This window comes from Cucurbita pepo, chromosome LG01 (assembly GCF_002806865.2).
Source record: "Cucurbita pepo subsp. pepo cultivar mu-cu-16 chromosome LG01, ASM280686v2, whole genome shotgun sequence".
NCBI lineage: Eukaryota > Viridiplantae > Streptophyta > Magnoliopsida > Cucurbitales > Cucurbitaceae > Cucurbita > Cucurbita pepo.
In genome coordinates this window covers 89547-112878 of record NC_036638.1, presented here as the reverse complement: position 1 = coordinate 112878, position 23332 = coordinate 89547, and the positions used below count along the sequence as shown (strand labels likewise).

General features: G+C 36.6%; 4 protein-coding genes across 6 annotated transcripts; 2 read left to right on the top strand and 2 right to left on the bottom strand.

The window, feature by feature from the left end:
• Positions 1-595: 595 nt before the first annotated feature.
• On the bottom strand, positions 596-5264 carry LOC111810513 (uncharacterized protein DDB_G0283697). 2 transcript variants are annotated; one of them, XM_023698278.1, is made up of 9 exons: positions 5036-5264; positions 4852-4927; positions 4377-4508; positions 2701-2775; positions 2461-2595; positions 2225-2371; positions 1840-1937; positions 1372-1582; positions 596-822 (listed from the first exon to the last, which is right to left on the bottom strand). In XM_023698278.1, exons 2-9 carry the CDS (start codon positions 4919-4921, stop codon positions 737-739), a joined length of 954 nt encoding a protein of 317 aa, XP_023554046.1. In that variant the 5' UTR covers positions 4922-4927; positions 5036-5264; the 3' UTR covers positions 596-736. The 2 variants fall into 2 exon arrangements, with proteins under 2 accessions (XP_023554046.1, XP_023553366.1); XM_023697598.1 differs by having other exon boundaries at positions 5075-5264.
• A 226-nt stretch (positions 5265-5490) lies between these two features.
• LOC111809701 (prolyl 3-hydroxylase 1) lies at positions 5491-9571 on the top strand. Its single transcript, XM_023696471.1, has 8 exons — positions 5491-5663; positions 5806-6079; positions 6170-6245; positions 6995-7067; positions 7319-7414; positions 8049-8099; positions 8486-8845; positions 9041-9571. The coding sequence occupies exons 2-8, from the start codon at positions 5872-5874 to the stop codon at positions 9371-9373; spliced, it is 1197 nt and encodes a 398-aa protein (XP_023552239.1). The 5' UTR covers positions 5491-5663; positions 5806-5871; the 3' UTR covers positions 9374-9571.
• A 1392-nt stretch (positions 9572-10963) lies between these two features.
• On the top strand, positions 10964-12083 carry LOC111808825. The gene is made up of 2 exons (XM_023695424.1): positions 10964-11454; positions 11574-12083. The coding sequence occupies exons 1-2, from the start codon at positions 11272-11274 to the stop codon at positions 11811-11813; spliced, it is 423 nt and encodes a 140-aa protein (XP_023551192.1). The 5' UTR covers positions 10964-11271; the 3' UTR covers positions 11814-12083.
• Positions 12084-12585: 502 nt separating this feature from the next.
• LOC111807445 (IAA-alanine resistance protein 1) lies at positions 12586-22829 on the bottom strand. 2 transcript variants are annotated; one of them, XM_023694255.1, is made up of 11 exons: positions 22202-22829; positions 21559-21642; positions 21369-21418; positions 20680-20731; positions 17422-17535; positions 15314-15552; positions 14403-14552; positions 14138-14245; positions 13163-13264; positions 13030-13074; positions 12586-12952 (listed from the first exon to the last, which is right to left on the bottom strand). In XM_023694255.1, exons 1-11 carry the CDS (start codon positions 22518-22520, stop codon positions 12797-12799), a joined length of 1419 nt encoding a protein of 472 aa, XP_023550023.1. In that variant the 5' UTR covers positions 22521-22829; the 3' UTR covers positions 12586-12796. The 2 variants fall into 2 exon arrangements, with proteins under 2 accessions (XP_023550023.1, XP_023549336.1); XM_023693568.1 differs by having other exon boundaries at positions 22196-22828.
• Positions 22830-23332: the final 503 nt, after the last annotated feature.

The window sequence follows — 23332 nt, the reverse complement described above, 5'->3', positions numbered from 1 at the left end:
AAAAAAGACAATATTTGCTAGCGGTGAGGATAGACTGTTATACTTGGGTCATATCTGCTAGCAGTAAGCCTGAACTGTTATACTTTGGATTAACATGCTCATAAGATGCTAAAACTACGTCTCCCTAAATCCTAAATCTTAAATATTGATTTTTAGTGCTTCCCCCACCGCTCATCCTCCTAAACCCTAAACCCTAAATATTGATTTTTAGTGCTTCCCCCCACAGCTCATCTAGCTAAATATAACACGACTTTTAATTGGCTTGGGAATATATTGATTTTAGGCGATGTTTCTTACAGCACACTTTCGTTAGTTTATGAGCTAGCCTGTAAAATTTTAATTGAATGTAATTAGAAAACCTTCACTAATGCGACTTTAAAATTCTATTTATAATCAATTTATATTGGTAGGTAGACAACCAAATCACATTTAGTTAAAGAGATTGCATACACTCGGCTTGATTTAAATGCAAATTGCTTGGGAAGATGTCCATTAAATATGAAACGCAAAGACTAATGTTACATTTCAAAAAATAGAAAGGTCAAGTGTTACAAAAAAAAAAAAAAAAAAAAAAAAAAAAAAAAAAAAAAAAAAAANCCTAGCCACCTGAAATCATTCGCCATGGTTTATAATTGAATTGACAAATATGAGGTAAGAAGGGAAAAAAGGAAAAAAGGAAAAAAGAAAAAAATCTAGTCTCCAGCCGCCATGCCCTTGTGGTTGTAGGTCAAAAACTTCAATAAGGGCGGAATTTTCTAGCAGCTCTCAATTGCTGTATCCGTTTCTTGTCTTGCTCAAATTTACTTTGTAACATCAGAATCTCTGCAACAAATAAGATATTAAGCGAAGTCAAATCTTATGTTTCTTTCACTTGTAACAATCCACTTGTATGAGAAATTGACGAATGAAATTAGAATAGAATATCCAGTGTTTATCGCACCCCAAGTTAGCAGCTATGTGTTAGCACATTCCCAAAAGAAATAACCCTCCTAGAAGGAAAATACTAGAGTTGAGTAAAACAAAATCCAAGAAGAAAACATTTAATTTTGAACCAATAAAATTTGCATGCATGCAGACCAACCACTGATATGGCCCCAAGCATGCAGACCAACCATTGATATGGCCCCAACTGAATACAGAAAGCTCAAGGAAAACAATGGCGAACACATAGCACAACAGATTAAAAAAAAAAAAAAAAAAGGTTAAAATGAATGAGACATTAGGCAATGACACTGCACACACAATCTCCATTCCAATAGTTGCTTGGGACTACTTTCTCCAGTACCACGAAATATAAAAATCCCAAGGAATGCTGAAATATGAAAGTGTGAATAAAATCTATTATGATTTTAGGAGTATAACTGTCCATACCATTCCTCTGTGCTTCTCTTCTTTGGAACCGATAGAAATCCAGCCCAACTTCTTTCCGCTTCTTTTTGGAAATTTTATCCTCTACAGCATTTTGCGCTACCGAACCCACAGTAACCCCACTTTCAGCATCCGTGGTCTTTTTTCTCCCTTTCTGATGTACAACAACTGTCCATCCCCCTTCAGCTGCTTGAGCCTCCCTTTCTTCCTTTTCCTGTGTGACAACAAAGTGAAACAGCTCAATACACGGCTAAATATGCACATCTGATGCATGACTGTTATTAGATGACATAATCAATGCTCAAGTATCTTCAGCATCTTAAAAGTATTTTGGTGTTCTTCATCCTAAAGGGATATATAGCTCCAAATCACACTCAAAATTCATGAAATCAGTTTAAGAGGCAGAACTTGCCATGATAAACAAGGATGTACGGTTTAGGTAGAGTCATTGCTCAAGGAAACATTCATTACCTGTTCTAGGCGTGCCTCATGTGCAGTTATATAATCATCTATACGTTGTTGCAGTACCTTCAATCCCGGTCTACTTTCATAATATTCTTTGATCCATTCTGCAGCCCAAAATGTTCTCAATGTGAAATTTAAAAGACCCAACAGAATATTTTATTAAAATGTGAATGATACAGTAATCTCCCTCTAAACTCGCAAAGCAGGCCAATGCTTCAGCAAATGATTAAGAAAAAGTCAAAGAGAACTTGAAAGGTTTATTTCACAGCCATCAGGAGAGGGAAGGGCGGGTTATTACAACCGAGGCACTAATAATAAAAAATAATTCTGACAATAAGCGGGAAGATTGGGCAGCATTGAGATAAAATGACATTATGCCCATAATTCTTACTTTTCATCCCTTTTGAAGTGTCTTCATCTCCAACAGAAACTTGATAGACATCATTTTCATTAACATCATCACTTGATTCTATCGACTTCTTGGGATCCAGAGAACTTGAATCATTTCTTTTCTTTTTGGAAGATTTTTTGGCCTTGCCTACAAGAAACTTTTCTGTTAGTACATCAGTTCAAGAGATATTCTAGTAGTAAAATATATCACTTAAACTCCATCCCTATTTTTAATACCTTTCAAGAATGCACCACTGTCCTCCAGGGGCCGATAAGCTTCCGGCTGCGTAGCTCTTCCATTATCTAATGAGTTTTCACAATTGTTTGAGGATTTGCGGTTCTTTTTATTTTTCCTTTCTTTCTTTACTTCATCTACAAATAAAACTACCAGTTATGTCTAAAGACTCCCAAGGTAGCACACACAGCAACAGTAACATTGACTGACAGCTGCAAAAAAGGTTGAGGCAGTTTAAGTACCAGTTTTCCTGGGCTTTTCAGCATCTTCTCCCTCCACATCAAATTGATCCGAATCTTCCTTGACTACACTTATGCCTTAAATTGCAGGACGAAGATAAACAAGTTAATAAATTTCATGACAGGGACAAAGAAGTACAGAAAGAAAATAATGAAAGGATAGTTGGTAGAATTCTAAAAGAAGACATATTAATTACACAACTCCTTGGTCACGTAAACCCAAAGAGACAAATAGAACTTAACCCAGTCTGATCACTCAAAAAATTATATTATTCATCTCATGCCAATGCTTCATAAGGGAACAAGAATGAACACACCAAAGCATCCTCTAGTTTTGAAGGTGTGCTAAGCAATGTTCCTTGGCACAACAATTGTCTCGGGCACCCTCAGAAGCACTAGTACACAAAACAAACTGCTAGACCCCAAAGATCAAATACGACAACTTCTGGATCAGTTTTCTTCTTCTTTTTTTTTTTTTTTTTTAAANAATGACAAATCAAACTTTCATTGACCATAATGAAGCAATATACAAGGGGGGAAAAAAAAAACAGCCCCACAACAGGAGTCCAAACACTATCTAAGAAACAGATTCCAGTTTGAAAGAATAAGAGCTATCTAATAATTTAAAAAAATGGAGCAACCAACACCCACAACAAAAAGACATCACATCTAACAATATCCCTGAGACTATGCTAATATTAGTAGAGCTGTAATACTTCAAATATATTAATCATACTGTCCTTTATCAACCTATTTGCATTCTATTATTTAGGTGTTATTCTTTTGGATTGGGATTGCTTTCTGTAGTTTGTTAGATGCTGTTTGTTTGTTTTTTAGTCTCTTGTACAAATTATATTTCTCAATGAAACCTTGGATTATTATAGTACAAGATACCTCTCTCATCTAACTCGCTGAAACACATCATCCAACTCTACCTTCACCAAGTCACTCACAACCACAACCATCTTCCTAATCTCTTCCAGTATGAAAAAGGGCCCCTAGACTTCCCCTATCCTTGTCTAAACTTGGCACCATTTTAAGGCTTTCAGTCTTCCACAAAGGGGCAAAGTGTACAAGAAAAGTACAGAAGACAATATTTCCCCCTTAACTGATTTGTTCCCCACTCTATGTGAAACACCTATTGATTTACCTTGACTCCCACTGATAACAGCTCCTGTTTTTTTTTTTTTACTTACAACCCTCAAACACATCACTATTCCTGTTCCAGACTCTTAGGACCAACTTTACCGAGAACAACTTTCACATAATTGAAAACCCTCCCACCATCATCATCGACACACCCCCACTAGGAAAGGAGAGATTTTTTTGTTGACATGAAACCAAGCTTTTATTGAAAAAAGTAAACAATGGCTTAACCAACTCAACTGGCAAATTGAAATCCCTCACCAAACTCGCCTAATCATCAAGATATTAAACAAGAAAACAATGGCTTAACCAACTCAACTGGCAATACCCCATGCATATCCAAAGCAACAAGCCTCAAACCACCCTTGTTTAAGATGAGACCAAAGAAAGCAAAAGCTTCATAGCAACAATAAAAAAGAAAGTTAACGCATGCTATCAGAGGACGTAGATAGAATATACCAATTAACAACAAAATAATTTATTTTCACAAGGACCTAAAGGGTTGCGGTACTGAACTTAGGAAGTTGACATACCGTTACGTGCTTCTAAAGCATTTACTGCCTTAACATTGAGTTGATCGGTCTCATCGGAAGACGTTTGTTGAAGTCTCCTCTTCGATGACCTTTTCCGCTTCTTTTCTTCGTCAACTTCAGTGGCGATACTGCCTGAAAAAACAAAAGAAATGAAATTCAGTAACGATACGAGATGACCAATAATATTAAACCCCTTCGATTCTAGAAAATAAAGGAATGAACGAAAGTGGACATGGATGAAAACAGAGCATGAGGATTAAATAGGTAACCCCATCACCCATAGGGGTAAGGACTAAAAACCAATAAACAAAAACATGCTGTGCCGAAGGAAGGAAGACACAATTAGGAGTTCAAGATATTAATGGAGTCCAGAAGCAGATATTCTTCAACGTTTGTTCTAGTCCGTTCGAAGATAACTGAAGAAGTAATGAGAAAGTAAGCATATAGTATACAAGGTAGCAAGAAAAAAACAAACCCTTTGCAACGGCAGGTTCGGTGTTACTCTCGCGAAGCCTTTTGTCGCGCTTCTTCGTCCGTCTATCCATCTCACTCTGTGCTCACGAAACACAAGCAAAGAATAAGTTAATTATTAGCAAAAGATATAGAGATGATGAAAGCCCAATTGACAGACATATGTCAGAAATAAAAATGCAGCATACGTCTTAATCCGAATAGTTCAATCGAGAAAAAAGACGCACATGAAGACTGGGAGAATAGCAGCAACAAGAAGAGAGTAGAAAATCAGAGAAAATCCGCTAGGAGGGAGGCTGCGGCGGCACTGTCGGAAGACAGAACAGAGCTACTAAAAGGGAGGAGCAGCCGGCGAGAGGAAGGAGGAGAAGGTGGAGCACGTGAGAGAGAGAATGATGGAAAGGGTTTAGGGTTGCCAAATTCCTTTTTGAAGCATTTTTCTATTTTGTATTATTAAAAATAATATGTTTAAATTTAATTCACTTTTTTTTTTTTTTTTTTTTTTTTTTTTTTTTTTTTTTTTNAAAAGGCATTTAGCTAATTTTATGCATATAGCTTGACTATTGTTGAAATCCGTGTGTTAAAAAGATTATTAATTCTTTTATCCTACAAATTCTTTCAATTTTTCTGATTTTTATTTTTATTTTTAATATATGTATAAACCGTGTTTAATATCTATTCTGTTCTCTATTTAAATTTTGTACCGGCTTCATCGATGGCGCGTGTTTATGAGAGAGGGATACATAGAGAAGCAGCAGTCGCCTCGCCATAGAGGATTTCATTCGATTGTTGTTGCAAATTGGGATATCGCTTTCGGTAATTCTCTCTCCAAAACCTGTAATCCCCAATTGACTCTCCTTAATATTATAGGAATACTTGGAATCATTTCTCAAACAGCACAGTTGAACATTGTTTTATATATGTCACACAAATCGTTGTATCTTTGTATATGTTGAAGGTATATTTTTATGGTCAAGGGCATTCCATCCGATTACTGCCATCGAAACGAGAGACGGAGAATTGGATGAAAATGGGAGACGAAGCGGAGATCAATCAGCGGCGGCGTCTCATTCTGGAAAATTTCTTAACCCTCGAAGAATGCAGGGAACTGGAGTTCATCCATAAGAGCTGCTGTACGGTGGGTTATAGACCATACGTCTTCTCCACCACTCTCTTGCATCTTGTTGTCTCTAATTCTGCTCATTTGATCATGCCTTTTGTTTCGATTAGAGGTATGACCACCCATTCCTCCATTTTCTCCATTGTTTCCTTTTTGGTAATGTTTATGCCTAATTTTGATTAGAGTTCAATATTTGTGACAGAGCGGTTGAAGGAGAAAGCGGAGGAGTTCTTTGGCTGTGAATATGAGCTCTTCGTCGAGTTCACTGGCTTGATAAGGTTATTCTTTTTCCTCCTTATGTGTTAAAGGCTTAAATGGGTGTTGTCTCTTTTTGCGTAAACCCCAAAATTTGAAGAATGAACATAGGGAGTAAGACGGCCATTAATTAGAAGGCTGAGTCTTTCTTTGTCATTGAAATCGTCTATATGGTTAACTTTAGTTCAGGGAGTCTGACGGCCATGTTACTGGAGTACTTTATAATCAGCCCAGTCTGGTATGGGCCTTCGCAGGTTGGTTCTTGTGATCCACGGTTTAATTTCTGTGTGTTTAGCATGACCCGTGGAAGGACTAAATCTTGGAATTTCAACGACTTACCTAGACCTGAATACATAAAAAGTTCAAAATCTTGCTTCATAGTTTGTTACAGTGATTGGTTCTTCCTAAAAACATGATTACCTTTTAAAAAATACTTGCAATAATACTGGGTTGGTTGAATGCCATTACAACCGTTTCTTTTGAATATTTGGATGGAATGGAATAAAAGAAATTCTCAAGATTGATACAAAAATCATAGTGAAATTTGGGATTCATTCTATCTTGTTTTTTTTTTATTCACTTGGGAGTGTTCTTTTCTTTCTTGTTCTGGCAATCTCATTTGTGATTAATGTCTATATATTTTTCAATGAAATATCTTTCTTTTCGCTCTCTTTTGTGAACTATATAGAATACTTCATTTGATTTACTTTTCATTTTTAAAAAAAGTGTAGTAGAATCTGTATTTTTCTTCTAACATTCTGTCGTAGTTCAGCTGGACCAGGGGAGCAAGGATTGGATGGCATAGTGACGACAACCGGCCCTATCTAAAACAACGTGAATTTACAGTATGTGAACCAATTTTTCCTGGGAAAGTCAGATGTCATTTGTTGCTATCCCTTCGACAACCTATTCTTTCATTTCAATTGTAGTTTTATATCCTTTTTATTCTCTCTTGGACTTCTTTTCTGTTTTTCTTTCTGACAAGGGGGAGGGTGGTTCAATTCCTATAGTACCTTCTCCCTGAAATTCATTTGGTATTTCTTCTCCATTATTACAGTACTCTAGCTGATGGTTGTCTTCGTGTATTTGGCAAAAGGCAGTGTGTTACTTGAATAGTTATGGAGTAGATTTCGAAGGTGGGCTGTTTCACTTTCAGGACGGGGAACCAAAAACTATCTCGCCTCTTTGTGGAGTAAGTTGATTGATAAAAGCTTTTGACCTCTTCCATTTATTTTACTCGGTACATACAGCACTTTTTCTTATAAAAAAAATTGTAAATTTCTATATTTCTATGTTTGATGATTGTAGCTCAATTGGTTAAGACATTAAAACCTCAATTAAAAGGCGGAGGTTCAAATCTCATCCTCACATATTGTAGAACTCGAAAATGGTACATATGCTTCTTTTTTGAGCGAAGCAATCTTCAGTATTTTTTGGTCAATAGAAATAATAAGTGGAATTTAATCCTCGGCAGTATGAATTATAGCCCATGTTTCATTGCTGTTCTTATAGTTCCCTTTCTAATTATTTTAGTAATTATGCCTTCTTTTTAAATTATAATTAATTCTAATTGTGGGGATATTCTATAAGAACGTTTGACTTTGATGTAAATGGAGACGAGTCATGCAGAAAAGGGCATCTTCTCTGAATTGTTGGATTTCGGTGATAGGTTTTTAGTTCATTTTTCTATATCAATGAAAAGTTGTTTTTCCTCTTACAAGAAATGCCATATTAGTCTGAATAATTGAAGGTGGTGGATTATATTTGCTAGTAGTTTGAAACAATGTACCAATCAAGTATAGTTAATACATGTTTCGCTTTATCAGGATTGTGTGATGTACACGGCTGACAGCCTCAATGTTCATTCTGTTGATGAGGTATGTCCAAACACTCTGGCCCTCTGAATCTGCATGTGAAATCATTGTTTAAATGAATAACATCAAATCTCTCCCATGGTTCTTTGAGGAACAATCTAACTTTCATTGAGAAGAAATGAAACAATACAAGTTATATAAAATTAAAGCCTACAAATGGGAGTCAAACTATATAAAAAAGGCTTCAATCCAGTAAAATAAGATCAAAGGGTAATTCAAAAAAGCCTCGTCATCGAAGCCGAGAGAGAGCACATTAATTCTTTCTTGCTGTTTTTCTTTTACTGTAACTGAGGGATCATGCATGTTGATTAATCCTCAAGAGAGTCGCTAGTAGCCCTCTCGTAGACAGCTGTACTTCATCTTGCTTACCACGTGGTTTCCTTGGATAGGTAACCAGTGGAGAAAGACTTACGCTGACATTATGGTTCACCCGTGATAGTTCCCATGATGAAGATGCAAAACTTCTTTCCCTTCTTTCACAAAGCCATTTACACGATCGTCTTCCTGACTCATGCCTACCTCAGCCTCCATCCTGTAATATGTATTGGTTTTCACCAAAAGACGATCCAAATTTCAAGTTCGGTTTTGATATATGTTGGGCAAGACTGCATGCGCTAGGATACGGCATTTATTTTCCTCAGGACCATAGTTTGTCAGAGTATCCAGATTTATTCTCACAGGATGTACAATTAGTACGTGGTAATAAGATCTTCTCTCAGAAGTTTGATAGCATTTTGCATGCACTTCAGGTATTCCGTCGAAATCACCCTCAACATTAGTCCCCCTTGTGATTATATAGCAGAATCTGGTCGTTTTTCACCTAACGAGAAAAAAAAGTTGTCATATTCAGAATCGTCAAATACTATGATTAATTCACTTCGTTTTATGTAGTTTCCTCATTGAAAAAGTCTGCTAAAACGAGTTACCTACACCTGCTTAAACAGGTAGTGCAATTTCTATATTGGAAAGGCAAAGAATTGGATTCTACTAACTCCAAGGAAGATTCAAGCTATGCAGAAGGTTTATCTCCAAAGAGAAATGTGGGAGTCGATTACTTTAAATCCGAGTTCTCAAAGGACAATGCACTGGCGGAGTCAGTCTTCTTGTATGCTAGTTCTGATGTCAAGGAGAAGCAACACCGGTTGGGGTGGGCTAAGCTTGCTGCAGTAGCAGCAGCTTGGGAAGATTATGCTTCTAATTTAAGGAGAGAACTCCTTCGGAGCTTCGTCCATTGGAGAACCAGTCAATCCATATACAGTGTTCCATATGGTAGTTGACTCTTCCACTTCTGGGATAGTGGCAGTCTCAAATGCTAAAAGTAGCTGAGCTTCAAGGTTAGTTATGGGCCTTTGTACAGCTTAACTAGATTTTACTTGTCCCAAGTGTGCAATCCTTTGTGTTATATTCTTACCCTTTTCAACGATTTAGCCATTTTTCACAGTTTTTAAAGGGATATCATTTCTGTTTCTAGAAAACTTGGTTCTCGTTTTAGTTTCTTAGTATCCTTCTCATATATGGTTTTCAACCAAAAAACCAAATATTTTTAAAGCATAAGCGCCTAAATATAATACTTCAAAACCCGAAAAAAAAAAAAAAAAAAAAAAAAAAAAAAAAAAAAAAAANCTGTTTACATTATAAAGAAGTGAAGGAAAACAAGGAGGCCTCAACTATCTGTTTTAAGCATGCTAGAAAGTGTTTGTGAGCATAGGAGATGTGCTCCCAGAATAGGTAGTTGGCGTGGATGGCATGGCAGATTTGGCAATATGGCAAGGGCTGAATAGCGAACATGCACATGCACACATCGGTGGCATTGGTAGCGCACATAGCTGGATTTGATGTTTGTGTGGCTGTGCGAGAGTTTCTCTCTTGATATGTTTAATATCGAGTTGAGCAAAAAGTAGTCATCTTGGAAGTGTAGCATGATCATCAAAGATGACTACAGCCTAATTTAACCATTGCAATCACTCCTATCAAGGATGACTTGGAAAATGGTTTAAATTCTTTGTAGATCCATCCTTTCTTTCTCTAAAGCCTAACTTAACGATTGCAAATCACTTTGGGAAAGCACCGTTTCAAGAAATTAAAATTCCTTCTCGATCAGTTCTTTGCTTTTTGTTAAGGATTATTGAACTCAATCGAAACTAAATTTCACCACATACATAATAAGGTTAGAGAGATGTTGTGTGTAATTCTTATAAAAAGCAAGACAAATATTGATATTCCACTTCAAATGGGTAAAAGACGTTTACTACAGAAAACAAATATAAAGGCAAACAAAAAAAGCTTTATTGAATTGTTATCTATCGCTTGCAATATTTATGTACTTTTGGTAAAAAAAAAATAAAAAAAAAAAAGAGAAAAAAAGTATGATGTGAAGAATAGGGGGAGGGAACAAATGAACCAATGAGGGTAAGCTTAGGCAGACAAAAAGCTGCAACAGCACAACATCCTTGTCTTTTACAAAATACACATACAGGTAAAAGGGAATTGCATGTGCATTTCAACCTCTCTCTCTCTCGATCAATCAATAACGGTTGGATCTGTCTTTTTTCTCTCTCTTATTTTATATGATAGTTTTATACTATTCAACATATGATTGTGTATAAATTTTGTTAAGTTTGTATTCAAGAAAGAACTGCAGCGGTGGTAGGTTTTCGAATGTTAACAACAGATACCTAATAGAAGGATGATGTGATGGTTAACACAGACTTCACCAAAACAAAAACTAAATTCAAATGTTAGACTAACACTATACAAAAACTAGGTAAGTTGAAATCCAAAATCTTCACCAAAACCAAGGAGGATAAAGACAGAAAAGAGGAAGCATAAATGGCAAGATTTTCAAAGAAACAGCCTGCTGTTCCTTAAAGCAACAAAGTTAAAGAAACCAAAGAAAATGAAGAAATTAAAGAAAATCCCAAAAAGAAGAAGAGGGTGGGGGAATCTTTCTTCCTCTTAAGTGCCACAAGTGAACCCCACAAACGCCATCTCTCTTTGGGACTGCTCCTTTTGATGCACTTTCTTGTTTTTCCCCTCTCCTAACCCAAAAGATTTTCTGTGTTTTCCTGTCATTTCATTTCTTAACCCCTTCCATACCATTCATTCATTTTCCATCTCTTTGAGAACACTGTGTTTGAGGCTCCCTTTTTCTGAACTTGTTGTTCAGTTGAGAGAAATGCAAAGCAGCAGCGTTTCAGAAACAGAAGAGGGAAGCATTAAGGCTGAAAGAAGATCAGGAATGGAAGCTCAGGTGGTTGAAGTGGACATGGAGTTTTGGCCATTGCAGCATCCCACGGAACCTGATGATGAAGACCGCCCTGTCGTTTGCCCAATGCCCAACTCTTCTTCCATTCTTGACGTAACACTTCTTTTTCATTTACTTCCACCACGCCATGTGTTATGATCACACCTACCTCACACCTTCATCTCACAACAACTATAACTGTTTGTTAAACTGATGTTTGAAATGGAAAACAGGAAGGAACCATGCATAACGGCAAGAGGGCACCAGAAAGCTGGAGGAAAAGAGCAGAAGTGTCTAGAGAAGTTAAAGCATCAGCCGAGACGGCGGTGAGGGTGGTGCGGAAGCGACACCACCATACGCTCAGCCGACCCGACCACCTGATGGGAGGAATGTCGCCCGTTCCTCTTCTGCCGACCACCCAGAACTTCACCATCTTCCAAATGCTTCAGCAGTTGGACAAATTTGAGTCTTGACAATGAAACATAAAGGCACGGCAGCTATAAGGTCAAATTACCAAAGTGACTGATAATGCAAATATATTTTGATATGTTTAGTGATTATTATTTTATATCTATAGATATGGATATGGATATGGATATTTTGTGTTGAGAGATATGATATGGGTGTGAATTAGAAGACATATTTTGTGTTTGGTTTTTGTGTATTTGGTAAAGTTGAAACTGTGCCGTTGTGGACTCCAATTGTTAAAGTGAAGTATGGAGGGGTTTGGTATAAAGGAAAAAGTAAATTTACTGAGAAGGGAGTGGGAGACATGGACTCAAATATATAATGCAAACCCACACACATTACCTTTTCTAACCTAATATCCATTCTCCTCTCCTCCCCAATTGTCAAAATAGATAATTTTAATTCTATATCGAAATAGACCCTTTTACTATTAGAAAGAAATCAATATACATAATAATAATAATAACTAGATTTCATGTCTACTAGGACTCTAATAACTTTCTTTTAATCTAATAAGTGAATGTTTTTTTAAAAAAATATCTAAAAGACAAGAATTTATTAAAAAAAGAAAAATTGAAAGCTCAAATACATTAAGCACTTCTAAAATTCAATGACCAATTAAATACAAAACTAAAAAACTAAAAGTATGGCATGAGCATAAATTTAGAAGGTAAACTCCATTGCATTTTTAATTAGATGAATTCGAGGGATGGATATGTTTGAGAAAGAATGTTAAATTCGAAAGAGAAATAAAGGCTAAGAGAGAAGGCATATAAATCTTGCAAAAGAACACGTATCTGCGAGTCTCCCATTATAAGATCAACGGCTGTATCTTTCAATTGCCATTCCTTCGAACTACACTAATTGATGGTTACTAAACAGATACAAAAATGGATCAAATATGAACATATTTAGTTTAATCAGTGTGTATATGCGGGGAGCCAAGTACAGATATGAACACATAGAGCCCACCTAAATGTACTCTGATTTATTCAACAAGTGAAATACCAAGCGCGACAGCCATTCCCAGTACAAGTGAAGTTAATTGAAGCGCGGTTGTTCTTACTGTTGGTTTACTGTTACTATTCATTTCGGCAAGCACTCCAGCAACCGCAATGTATATGAAGCCACCAGCGGTGAAGCCCTGAGGATGTTTAAATCGTCTCAATAAGAATTAGTCCTAAGCGAACACAATACAGAGTTTCAGCAGCTATTTCTCACCTCGATCAAAGATGAGTGTCCTGGATCCTTCCCCATTAGCAGTGCCTACAGATGTCATAGTAGATCGATAATTGAATGGTCTATTCACCTTCATGGAATGATATTATGCAGCGCTTACAGAGAAAGTACTTACTAATGCAGTTCCTGCAAGAGCCACGAGTGCTGAGAGGAAGTTGAAGAAAAGGGCTTTGACAACACTGAAACCGGATCTGACCAAAATACCAAAATCGCCAATCTGTACCAAAAGCAGACACTCAAAAACTAAACAAACACATAAAACGAGAAATGAAACAATGAAAAGGAGATACGTGTTGCATCATAAGAACATACTGACAAAAAAAAACTGAAGTTCATAAATCATGGGTGCTGTCCGGTTTGTAACGCTACAATGTCCCGTGCAAGGCAGCAATCATGACTGGTGACTAGTGGGATATTGCAGAGTTACATAAATTCGTAATAAGCTCACAAGGTAGAGACAGATGGTTCAACCAACGATGGTTCAATTGGCAAAGTATAGCTGATTTTTAGTTTTTATTTGTACCTCCATTAAGAAAAAAAAAAAAAAAAAAAAAAAAATGAAGTACACATGTAGATGATTTAACCAAACCGCAAGAATGAGATTCATAAACGAACATACCTTCCAATTTTACAAATTTCTCTAGCTGAGCTTAACGACATCACTCAATAGCATGATTTATGAAGTACATGGAGCTATTGTACAGGAAGAACCACATTTGCTAATTTTATCCTCGGGATTATGTGACTACAAATCATGCGCATGCCAAGGGACAGGAAAGTAAGGGAACATAAATATTGAATCCAAAACCCATTGTTTAAAGCTAGAACTTAGAAGCTTGGTCAAAACTGATATAAGAAAAGAAGAAAAGGGGCATAAATCCCAGGGTTAAAGACAGACAGGCACGCCTTTTACGAAAAATTGGGGAAATAAAGAAGACAATTTAATCAAAGATGAAATGTAATTTTAACGTGAAAAAGTATCAGGCAGCACGGCTTGACTTGACCAGAGGATGTTATCTTTCTCAGTTACCAAGCTGATCAAATGAAGTGCCTGATATTCCAATAATGATAGTCAAGAAAGAAGATGAACCTCTTGCGGGAGCTCGTGTGCAAGCAGAAACACAGTTCTGGACCACCCACCAACTGATCCATATAGTAAGAAAGCACTTCCTAAGGCCATCCCATCAGTGAAATTGTGCTGCAACGCCAACAAATATTAACCCTCAAGTATATATCAATAGTCTCCTAGCACTGGATTATATTGAAGTTAAATCATTTTTACAGGAAAATAATAAAAATTAAACAGGAAGTTTGAACACCAATATGGAAGAAGTTAAGCATCGAGATAAACATACAACGCCATCTGAGAAGAGATTGAGATAACCAAACACTAAATTTGACGGTGTCTTAGCTGGGAATTCTTGTAATGTTTTGACATCAGCAGTGGTGCCGTTAGCAGCATCTAGATCTTGCTTAACATCTCTGGAAGCAGATTTTCCAATTCTCTGCATAAGTCTAGTAAGTCAGAGAAGATATATCAAAAACTTAGGTACATTCATCTAATGAAGTCGTCCTGTAATTAGTAGTTCAACCAAATACCCCAATAGTGACACTTGACAATTTTATAATAAGAATAGTAACATTTCACGATTATATGAACATGTAAATCTTCGTAGTTATTGACTATTAGTGACGTTGACATCAGAAGTCTGTTCAAGACGTCAACAAATTTGATATAAAAGTCTTCAGGGGTGCCATGGCTGAACCATACAAACCTGAGAATGGTTTTCATTGAAATACAACAAAAGGAAACCCAGTTGCCACAAATGGTTATAATATTGATAGTAAAAGGAACATCTTCATTCTGTCTCTAGAAACAATGTCACCTACGACTTTTGGAAGTGCTTTCAGATAAGTGCTTGAAGCAGAAAGCTAGAATTTTGTCGAATACTGCTCTGAGGACTTGATTTGGTCCTTGTGGTTAGAAAGAATTAATAGAATCTATAAACTGACTTGAGTTTTTCAATGACTTCTGGAAAATGCACAGCAGTTACCAATGCCAATCATAGTGACTTCTAATTACAGCAGCATTTTTATTAATTTAGATTGAAGGAGCTTCTTCTATTCCTCCTAGGCAGATAGATCTATACATTATATTCATTACAAATATAATATTAAATTTATATGAGGCCAATCTGTTTCCTAAAAAGATCAATCACAAGTTCTATATTGCTATATAAAAGGTTATGCCAACTCAACAGCTTACCTTCTGAGGGATGGATCTCTGTGGATTAACCTTATCTTCTTTCGAGTTATTTGGCACTGCATCCAATTCCAGTTTGGCCTTGCTTTTTTTATCAGTGGTGTCATGATAATCGCTATCATCCTTCCATTTTTTATTGTTATGGTGGTGGTGATGACCATGGCTCCATTCATTTCCTCCTGCAGAATTATCTTCCACATACCTTACTACCTTCTCCACTAGAAGAAAAAGGACAATTCCAGCTGCATCACCAATTCAGTATATAGTTACTCAAAAAATGCTTTACAGTCCAGATTTCATTTTTGAAAGGGGAAATAAACAAAACCTAAATGAGAGGAAAGTAAAAGATGAAATAATTATTGATCACTTCTGATGCACTTTAATCAATATCTAACTAATAAAACGAATTTTACCTTTGTGTTCTTTTCATAGAATGGTGATCTTTTAATAATATTACCACACAATAAAATATATAATCAAGGAACTAGACAAGATCTCACCCTTAATTAGTAAGAATACATTAAAAAAAAACTTCTAAATAAGGCCACACACCATTATTTTCTCTTCACGATAGAAGACACCAATACACTAATCTCACAAGACAACCAACTAGCAACCATATTAGTAGGCTAGAAACTCTAGGAATTTAATATCCTAGATAAGTTGACACCATAGGTTTGATCTCATTCCCCAAAAATCTTCTTATTTTTATCATATGTCGTGGTATCACTAACTCGATCCATGGTAGTTCTTTACACCATCGGAGCTTACACACCAAGGCCCAAAGGTGGACATGGAACCTAACAAGGAATTTCAACCCTTCTATTAACTCTATTCTTTCTTTCACTTCAAACACCACATAAAATAGCACAAAAGATGGCAAGCCACAAAAAAACAACCCTTATCACGAAAGGGTTGAGTGAAGGAAAAACTCCTCCAACATGGAGCTACAATCTCTAGATTGAACCAAGCTAAGACTGAAGAACCGAAAAATATAACTCCAAACTGACCAAGTGAACACACAAGTCTGGAAAAATGATCGAGGTCTTCAGGTACTCCCTATCCAGGGTATTAACTCTGCATGAAGGACCTGTCATACAATAAGCTTATTTTAATTACCTTTTAGGTCCTGACAGATTGTGCTAGAAGTCTACCCTATTATGCATAATAATTATTTTCCACTTCAGCTTCTATGAATTTTATCTAGAATCAGTTTCCTTAGCTTATGTTTGAGTTATCCTCTAGGGGGATGCCAAGATAACTCAGAGGGAGAGTTCCAACTATGAATTGAAAGGCCCTTTCCGCACCTTCAGTTTCCTCACAGCTAGTGTTGGTGCGTACATTCAACGTTTAGATAACTTGAAAGATGTTTACAATCAAAGGGAAAACCAGAGGCGGTTACGGGCTAGGTTAAGTGAGGCCATAATTGGACAAAGCAAACAAGCTGGGGAAAGGGCTTACATAGCAAAAGAAGAGAAACATGGCGAGCAATATTGCCTTAAAATAGAGGAGTGAAAAATTTAACAAAGCTTGAATCAAACTCAATTATAACCACAAACTAAGCTCGATGGACAAGATATGTCATTATGAACCCTGTCCATGGAGCAATACCTCAAGTAATATACAATAAAAGTAAAATAAAATTCAATGGGTAGATGTCACTAATACTCTTTAAAAAATTCAGCACCAATTTGCCATCTCCATTATATCTCCATGGAATCATTCTTCCAAATCTGCATCACGTTTAGTTCTAAATGTGAATTGCCTTGGCAAATAAAAAAATGCATATCAGACTGTGTCCCAGTATGCCCTTTATTCTCCATTGAAGTCTTTCTCATACGCATCTAATATTGATAAATTGTGGACCAATATAAATTTTTCAGCAGATAACAAAGACATAAAGAAGCATAGAAACAGAACCAATTAAAGTAAACTTAACAAAATTAAAACTTTGCGTGCTCCTCTAAACAACTGAAACAGAGATAAATGCACTAAAAGTCCCACATTTACAACTAGCAAGCATAATAAATAACAAATCAAGTTTCTTTAAGAAAACTAACAACATGATGTATGGAACAATGTCTGTAAAACACATGATGTAAGAAACTAACCAAGGACAGATATTCCTACAGAAAGATCTTCCAAAGAATGAGCATGTGAATGGTTTTCTCCTGAATGACCATGATGTTGATGGTCAGCATGCGAGTGGGAGTGCTTGTCACCACCTGCCAGATAAAAACCGATCCCATAAAAAAATTTGCAAGAAAATAAAATTTATTGCTGAATCATGGATGTTCTCATCGCAAAAAAGCACCATGTTTCATTCTTTATAATGGACAACTTTGCATTGCAGACTCGATAAAATATAAAGAAAGAGAGGATAAGCCATCTCACGATTCTTTTAAAAAATGAGGAACAGTTCCATCAACCAGCTATCGAAAAGGAAGACACATTACAGAATACAGTTTGATAAAAGTTACCACCTAAAAACAAGAAAAAAAAAAAAAAAAAAGCTCTTTTCCTTCTTATTTTCATATAATTTAGAAACTTGAGGGATATATAGATCCTAAAGAGCTCATACAAAAAATGGAATGAGCTGTCCTCATAAAGCCAATGGATTATAAGGATTTCCCATGGGAATTGATCCGTGCGAAGATACAGTCACAAAAATTACAGGTAAAAGAGTACCAACTAGAGGAAACACACTGACTAAGTCCCAAAAACCTTAAATTTTTGTCTTCCCTTGGTAGACTTTTAGATTTATTTCAAGCCACAACCTCCAAATCAGAGCAGCCATTGCATTAAACCAGAGGACCAAGGGAGACCCAAATAAGAGATGATGAACGACAACCTTCCAGCTAGCTGGGAAACTGCAACTCAGACCAAAGACGTTCAAGAGTCTATACCACATGGCAACAGCAAATGAGCACTGGAAGAACAAATGCAGATGATTTTCCCAACCTGATCTAAACAAAACACACCAGGCAGGGGTTATTCTCAACTGAGGGTTTCTCCTTTGAATCCAATCACATGTATTCATTTTATCTTGGCAAATGTTGTGTGTACCTCTTCATAAAATTCCTACATTACAAAATTCCAACTACCCCTTCTGGTCTTCGGATTCTTCTTCTTCTTCTTGTTTTGATTCCATTATCGAGAAGCATATCTACGGTTTCTTGTATCAATTGTTAAATCACCAATGCTAAAGTTGAAGGGCGATGGAAAATTTAATCTTATATCAATTGCTCTATACTTTAACACACCTTAATTGTGGGCTTAGAAATTAATAGAAGGTCTAACAAGGGGAATCAATATTCAGGAAATAACATTATAGGCAGGACCTCCTGCTTTCATGCCATGCTCAATCATCAATTAACCCAAAAGTTTAAGCTGATGGATTATGGTAAATTTAGTACTATATCAAGTACTTTAACACCAATTTCTCTTGACACATTGCATATTCTTCTAACATCTACTTGTTGTTAATAGATCAATAAGAATACTGTTCGGATAGATAACTCTTTCTACAAAGGTGAGTGCCTAGGCTATCACATAAATAACGTCAATAGGGGTAGGCAAGGGCCTTGTTGAGGACTGCAATATGGGTAAGCATTGCCTTGTGACTTGCTCTGCATTCAGCCAACACTCCTCTACTACTCTTGATAGCATTCCTAGAACTTTGTCATCTAATAATTTTGCATATATCTGAAGCCTGAAGCCCGAAGACCTTGAGCAGTCCAACCTAATTCTTCCTTTCTCTAAAGTTTTAACTCATAGCCTCTTGCAAGTACTGAGAACCCGTGGGTGGGAGCCAAGACTTCAACACAATTGACACTACACTATCTCTGATGCTAAGTAATGAGAACTACAACTACCCTATCATCATAGACATTATGACACAGTTTTCTATTCTCTTGTAGGCTTTCATGGTTCAACTCAGCACCAAAAAAACATCTCTAAAAGACCACTACAAAATTTCATTATCTCACCATCTTGGACCATGCAGTGACATGATTCTACCTAAACCATAGTCAACAATAGGGCTACTCTAGACCAAAAACTCACATCTTGAGCATTTCTAGATCCATAAAACTTAAGACAAAGTTCTTTATCCTTTGGATGAACTCTTTAGCTCGCATAAAATTGCATCTTAAGCATTCACTCAAACTGCCGACATGGATAAGCATCCCTCAGCTTATCGTTAGCCTAACCTCAAGGTTGTGCTAACAACTATGCACACATCTCTTTAGACTCTTGGACGTGCACATTACCCATATGTGCATTTTTCTTAACAACACCTCTACCTAACTGGCCTCTACTACAAGCCACGACCAAAGATTTCATTGACCTTTACATTGAGCCACAATCCCTTGAATACTCTGTCATGGCCATTGCATCGACAACTTTTTATGGCTCCATGATCATTTTGCTCCTACACCGAGTCATGACTCCTTTAAGATGAATCTTACATCTCACCTAGACCACGACCATTTTATTACATTTTGTCTCATGCCGACTAATGCTTTATGAGGTCGCATCGACCAAAATCATGACAAGAGGGGTTGTCTCACTATACTTCATGCCAAGGAGCATTTACAAGTAACTAGCCCAAGACTCTGTGTATTGTGTTAAGGGTGGTCTTGAACATCCATTTGGGCTTCGTGAAGCATGTTGACACCCATGCCCATGTCGTTTCACTTTTAGATACTCATCTCTAAACTCCATTCTAGTATCAAACCTTTAAACCATTGAAAGGAGTAGAATATCAGTATATGCGCACGCAAACCACCCAACATTTTCCTCAAAGTTTCCATTCCCATAGAAAGACACTCCTCAACTCCAATATGTATCATGGGTAGCCCATTTAAGTCCCATGTGACCCTAAAAAAGTAGTAAACCAACGTCAGCACACAATCCCCCAAGGCACACATATACATGCAGGGTGGCAATACGTTACTCACGTCCATGAACCTAATTCACGGCATACTAGCAATGTACCCATATAACGTGTCTTTGAGGTAACATTTGCTTGACTAAAAGCGGGCATCCAAAGATGCCAAGTATCTAAATTTCCTCCAAATGGTCCCCCATGTTGTTGAATTAAAAAAAAAAAAAAAAAAAAAAAAAAAAAAAAAAAAAAAAAAAAAAANGATACACCCTATATTTACGATTTAAAACCATGCAATAAGCAATAATCACTAGATGCTCAATACATTTGCAATTACTAATTCGTTCGGTGCATCCCACCACATTTTTGCACATACTGACCTTTAATTTAATAGTAGGAAACATAAACAATAATTGTAAAAGGTGAGGGGCTAGGGAAGACATTTTCAAGATATTGAAATGGCATCGATCTGTTTCCTTACCAAATGCATGAGGCAACTGATGGAGAAAGGCATCCCCTAACATAGCCCCTGCCTACAACAGAAAAAAATCAGTTTATATGAGCATCAAAGTGGAATCTAGAAACTATAGAGACCATCTCCTGGTTAGAACCTCAAGTTAAAACATTTCAGTCCTTTATTCTCCCTCCAGATTTCTATAAAACTGTCCACCTACTGTAAGTATATTTCCACAACTCAAGTTTATGTGTTCGAGCCTTCTAGGCTAGTATGGTGTTGAAGGTTAGAGAAAAGGGTACACATCTGGATGAAAATATGTGTCCCCGAGCTAAAGGAACAGTAATGTGATTTAAAAGGCATCATCGATTTAATTGCTAGCAGCACAGGAACCTTTTTCATATTTTACACACTTATAAATAAATTAAAATTAAAAGTTACAAGATATAGAAACCAAATAAAATCATCTGAAAGTTAAGCTACACAGCTCCATTGCCTTATAAACATACTTCAAATATCAAGGTAAATAGACCAATGTGAATACGAAACCCCAAGACCATGCTTCCCCTCACATAACAGAAATATCTTCGTCATTTCAGCATAGCTCATTATAAAACAAAATACATACAGTTGACATTAAAATCAGAACTTCATAAATCAAGTTATTAAGCAATTAAAAAATTCCTATTAGGAATAAGAGGCTAAAAGAGTCTGACCCCAAACAGTGCCAATGAGTCGACGATTCCTTTGGATGGTTTGCCTCGAACTACAATAATTCAACATTTCAGTTGTCGGGATGGCATAAGTTTTTCTTACCAATAAAACACCACATTAGACTAAAAAAAAAGTCAATTACATAAGCCATGAGATAAGAAATACATGTGCATTTAACGCAAAGTCACTCACCAAAAATCACTGGAAGGAGTACTAGGCAAATAAGAGATGCCATGCTAATCAACAGTGAACAGCCCAATGCACGAACCCAAAGACCTATAGGGAAAAATTACAAAAAAAAAAAAAAAAAAAANCACTGGAGAAACAGAGAAGTTGTACTAAATGCAACTACCATACATAAGAAACAAGAATGGTACTTGAATTATTTTACTGCAAGATTACCGAAGAACCAGATAACTAAAAAGCAAGATGAATGAGCGTGGATGGTATTTTATCATACATCAAACGGAAATAAGTTCAAGCAGAACATAAACAGTTGTGCGTGAAGTTGGAAGGATCCTTGGAGATAGAAACAACCGACTTAGTTCCAGCAGGCATAGCTTCCATTTCCTATATGATGTTTTACATCTCCCACTGATGTGTTCATCGAATGCCGAAACGCCTACGCATTTACTATAATGCAACTTCTAATTCAAACAATCGAGATTGAGAACTATCTATCTTCCCCGGAAAACACAAAAACACTAGAATTAGGAGTTTTCGGAGCACCAGCATAGCACAGAACAAAATAACCGAATATAAACTCCAAAGAATTACGCAGAAAATAAAACAGAATGCACATCCATTAAGACGCAATTGAAGAAAGTACCCAAACCAGAGAGCTCGGAAGATTCAACACTTTGATGATCAACATTGATATAGGGTCTGCCAAACCCAAAAAGCTTCATATCCTCCTCCTCCGCCAGCTCCTCCGGCAGCAGCTTGGACCGAACGGACAGATCCTCCCCATGCCGATGGTGATGGTGATGGTGATCGTGATCGTGATGATCGTGGGCGTGGGAGTGGGAGTGGTCTCCGTGGGCATGGGTACAATGGTGATGCCCGTGGGAGGCGTGCGCAAAGGTGAGATCCAAAAGGAACCCTAAGAGAAGAAGAGAAGCAGAAATGAGGAGAAGAAGATTCCGGTTGGGCATGTTGTGAAGAGGGTGAGAAGGAGATTGAATAAAGGAGAATCCAGGCGGGGCGGAGGATCGAGTGAGTAGTAAATGGATGGATTGGAGAGAAGGTAGAAGAAGGATTAGGCGGATTTGCAGGTGCCCTGAATGGTGATGTAGCAAATGGCCACTAAGAAGAGGAGGATTATGCCGACAATGATGCCGAACGTCACTACATCCATTTTTATCTCTCCCTCTCCCTCTCTCTCTCTCTCTCTCTCTCCCCGAGTATTTTTTGTTTCAGCAGAGAGACCTTGACGCGATCTTAGGGATGCTGAATTTTCTTTTCTTTTCTTCCCTTTCTTATTGTTTCTAATATTTTTATTTACATATTACTTTTATTCTCATATCTAACTTTATTAAATTGTTACATTTTAATTAATTTATCTTCAATTTTTAAATATTTCTAGAAGCCCGAATAATTTTCCTTTTTATCTGCTTATATTTCAATTTTTTAATACATAAATGGTATTAATTGAGAACTACTAAAAAAATTTGAAAACTAATAAAAAAATTTGAAAACTACTAAAAAAATTACTATATTTAAGTGCATCTATAGCTCATTACTGTATTAGTCCAGGAAGAGAACGACCCACTAATGTTGGTTTTTCTAATCATGATTTCCGCACCATTAATAACTTCCAATTTTAACATTAATTACAACCCTAAAAAGTGGACCACCAATACTCATGTTTTTTTTACCACTTTTTCCATTCTTCAATTAAGAAATTTCAGAGGTGTTCATTTACTAAAATATGTGTATTACTTTTCCTCAATTCAAAATTTAATTG

Excerpts from the sequence above, each read along its gene's own strand:
- LOC111807445 (XM_023693568.1), bottom strand. The coding sequence starts at position 22,520 with ATGCCCAACCGGAATCTTCTTCTCCTCATTTCTGCTTCTCTTCTTCTC. Across the intron at positions 14,553-15,313 it reads AGAGATCCATCCCTCAGAAG|AGAATTGGAAAATCTGCTTC; the intron begins GTAAGCTGTTGA and ends AGACTTATGCAG. Across the intron at positions 12,953-13,029 it reads GACACTCATCTTTGATCGAG|GGCTTCACCGCTGGTGGCTT; the intron begins GTGAGAAATAGC and ends AAACATCCTCAG.
- LOC111810513 (XM_023698278.1), bottom strand. The coding sequence starts at position 4,921 with ATGGATAGACGGACGAAGAAGCGCGACAAAAGGCTTCGCGAGAGTAAC. Across the intron at positions 2,596-2,700 it reads TGAAAAGCCCAGGAAAACTG|ATGAAGTAAAGAAAGAAAGG; the intron begins GTACTTAAACTG and ends TTTTATTTGTAG. Across the intron at positions 1,938-2,224 it reads CACTTCAAAAGGGATGAAAA|AATGGATCAAAGAATATTAT; the intron begins GTAAGAATTATG and ends TTTGGGCTGCAG.
- LOC111808825 (XM_023695424.1), top strand. The coding sequence starts at position 11,272 with ATGCAAAGCAGCAGCGTTTCAGAAACAGAAGAGGGAAGCATTAAGGCT. Across the intron at positions 11,455-11,573 it reads ACTCTTCTTCCATTCTTGAC|GAAGGAACCATGCATAACGG; the intron begins GTAACACTTCTT and ends AATGGAAAACAG.
- LOC111809701 (XM_023696471.1), top strand. The coding sequence starts at position 5,872 with ATGAAAATGGGAGACGAAGCGGAGATCAATCAGCGGCGGCGTCTCATT. Across the intron at positions 6,246-6,994 it reads GAGTTCACTGGCTTGATAAG|CTGGACCAGGGGAGCAAGGA; the intron begins GTTATTCTTTTT and ends GTCGTAGTTCAG. Across the intron at positions 8,100-8,485 it reads ATGTTCATTCTGTTGATGAG|GTAACCAGTGGAGAAAGACT; the intron begins GTATGTCCAAAC and ends TTCCTTGGATAG.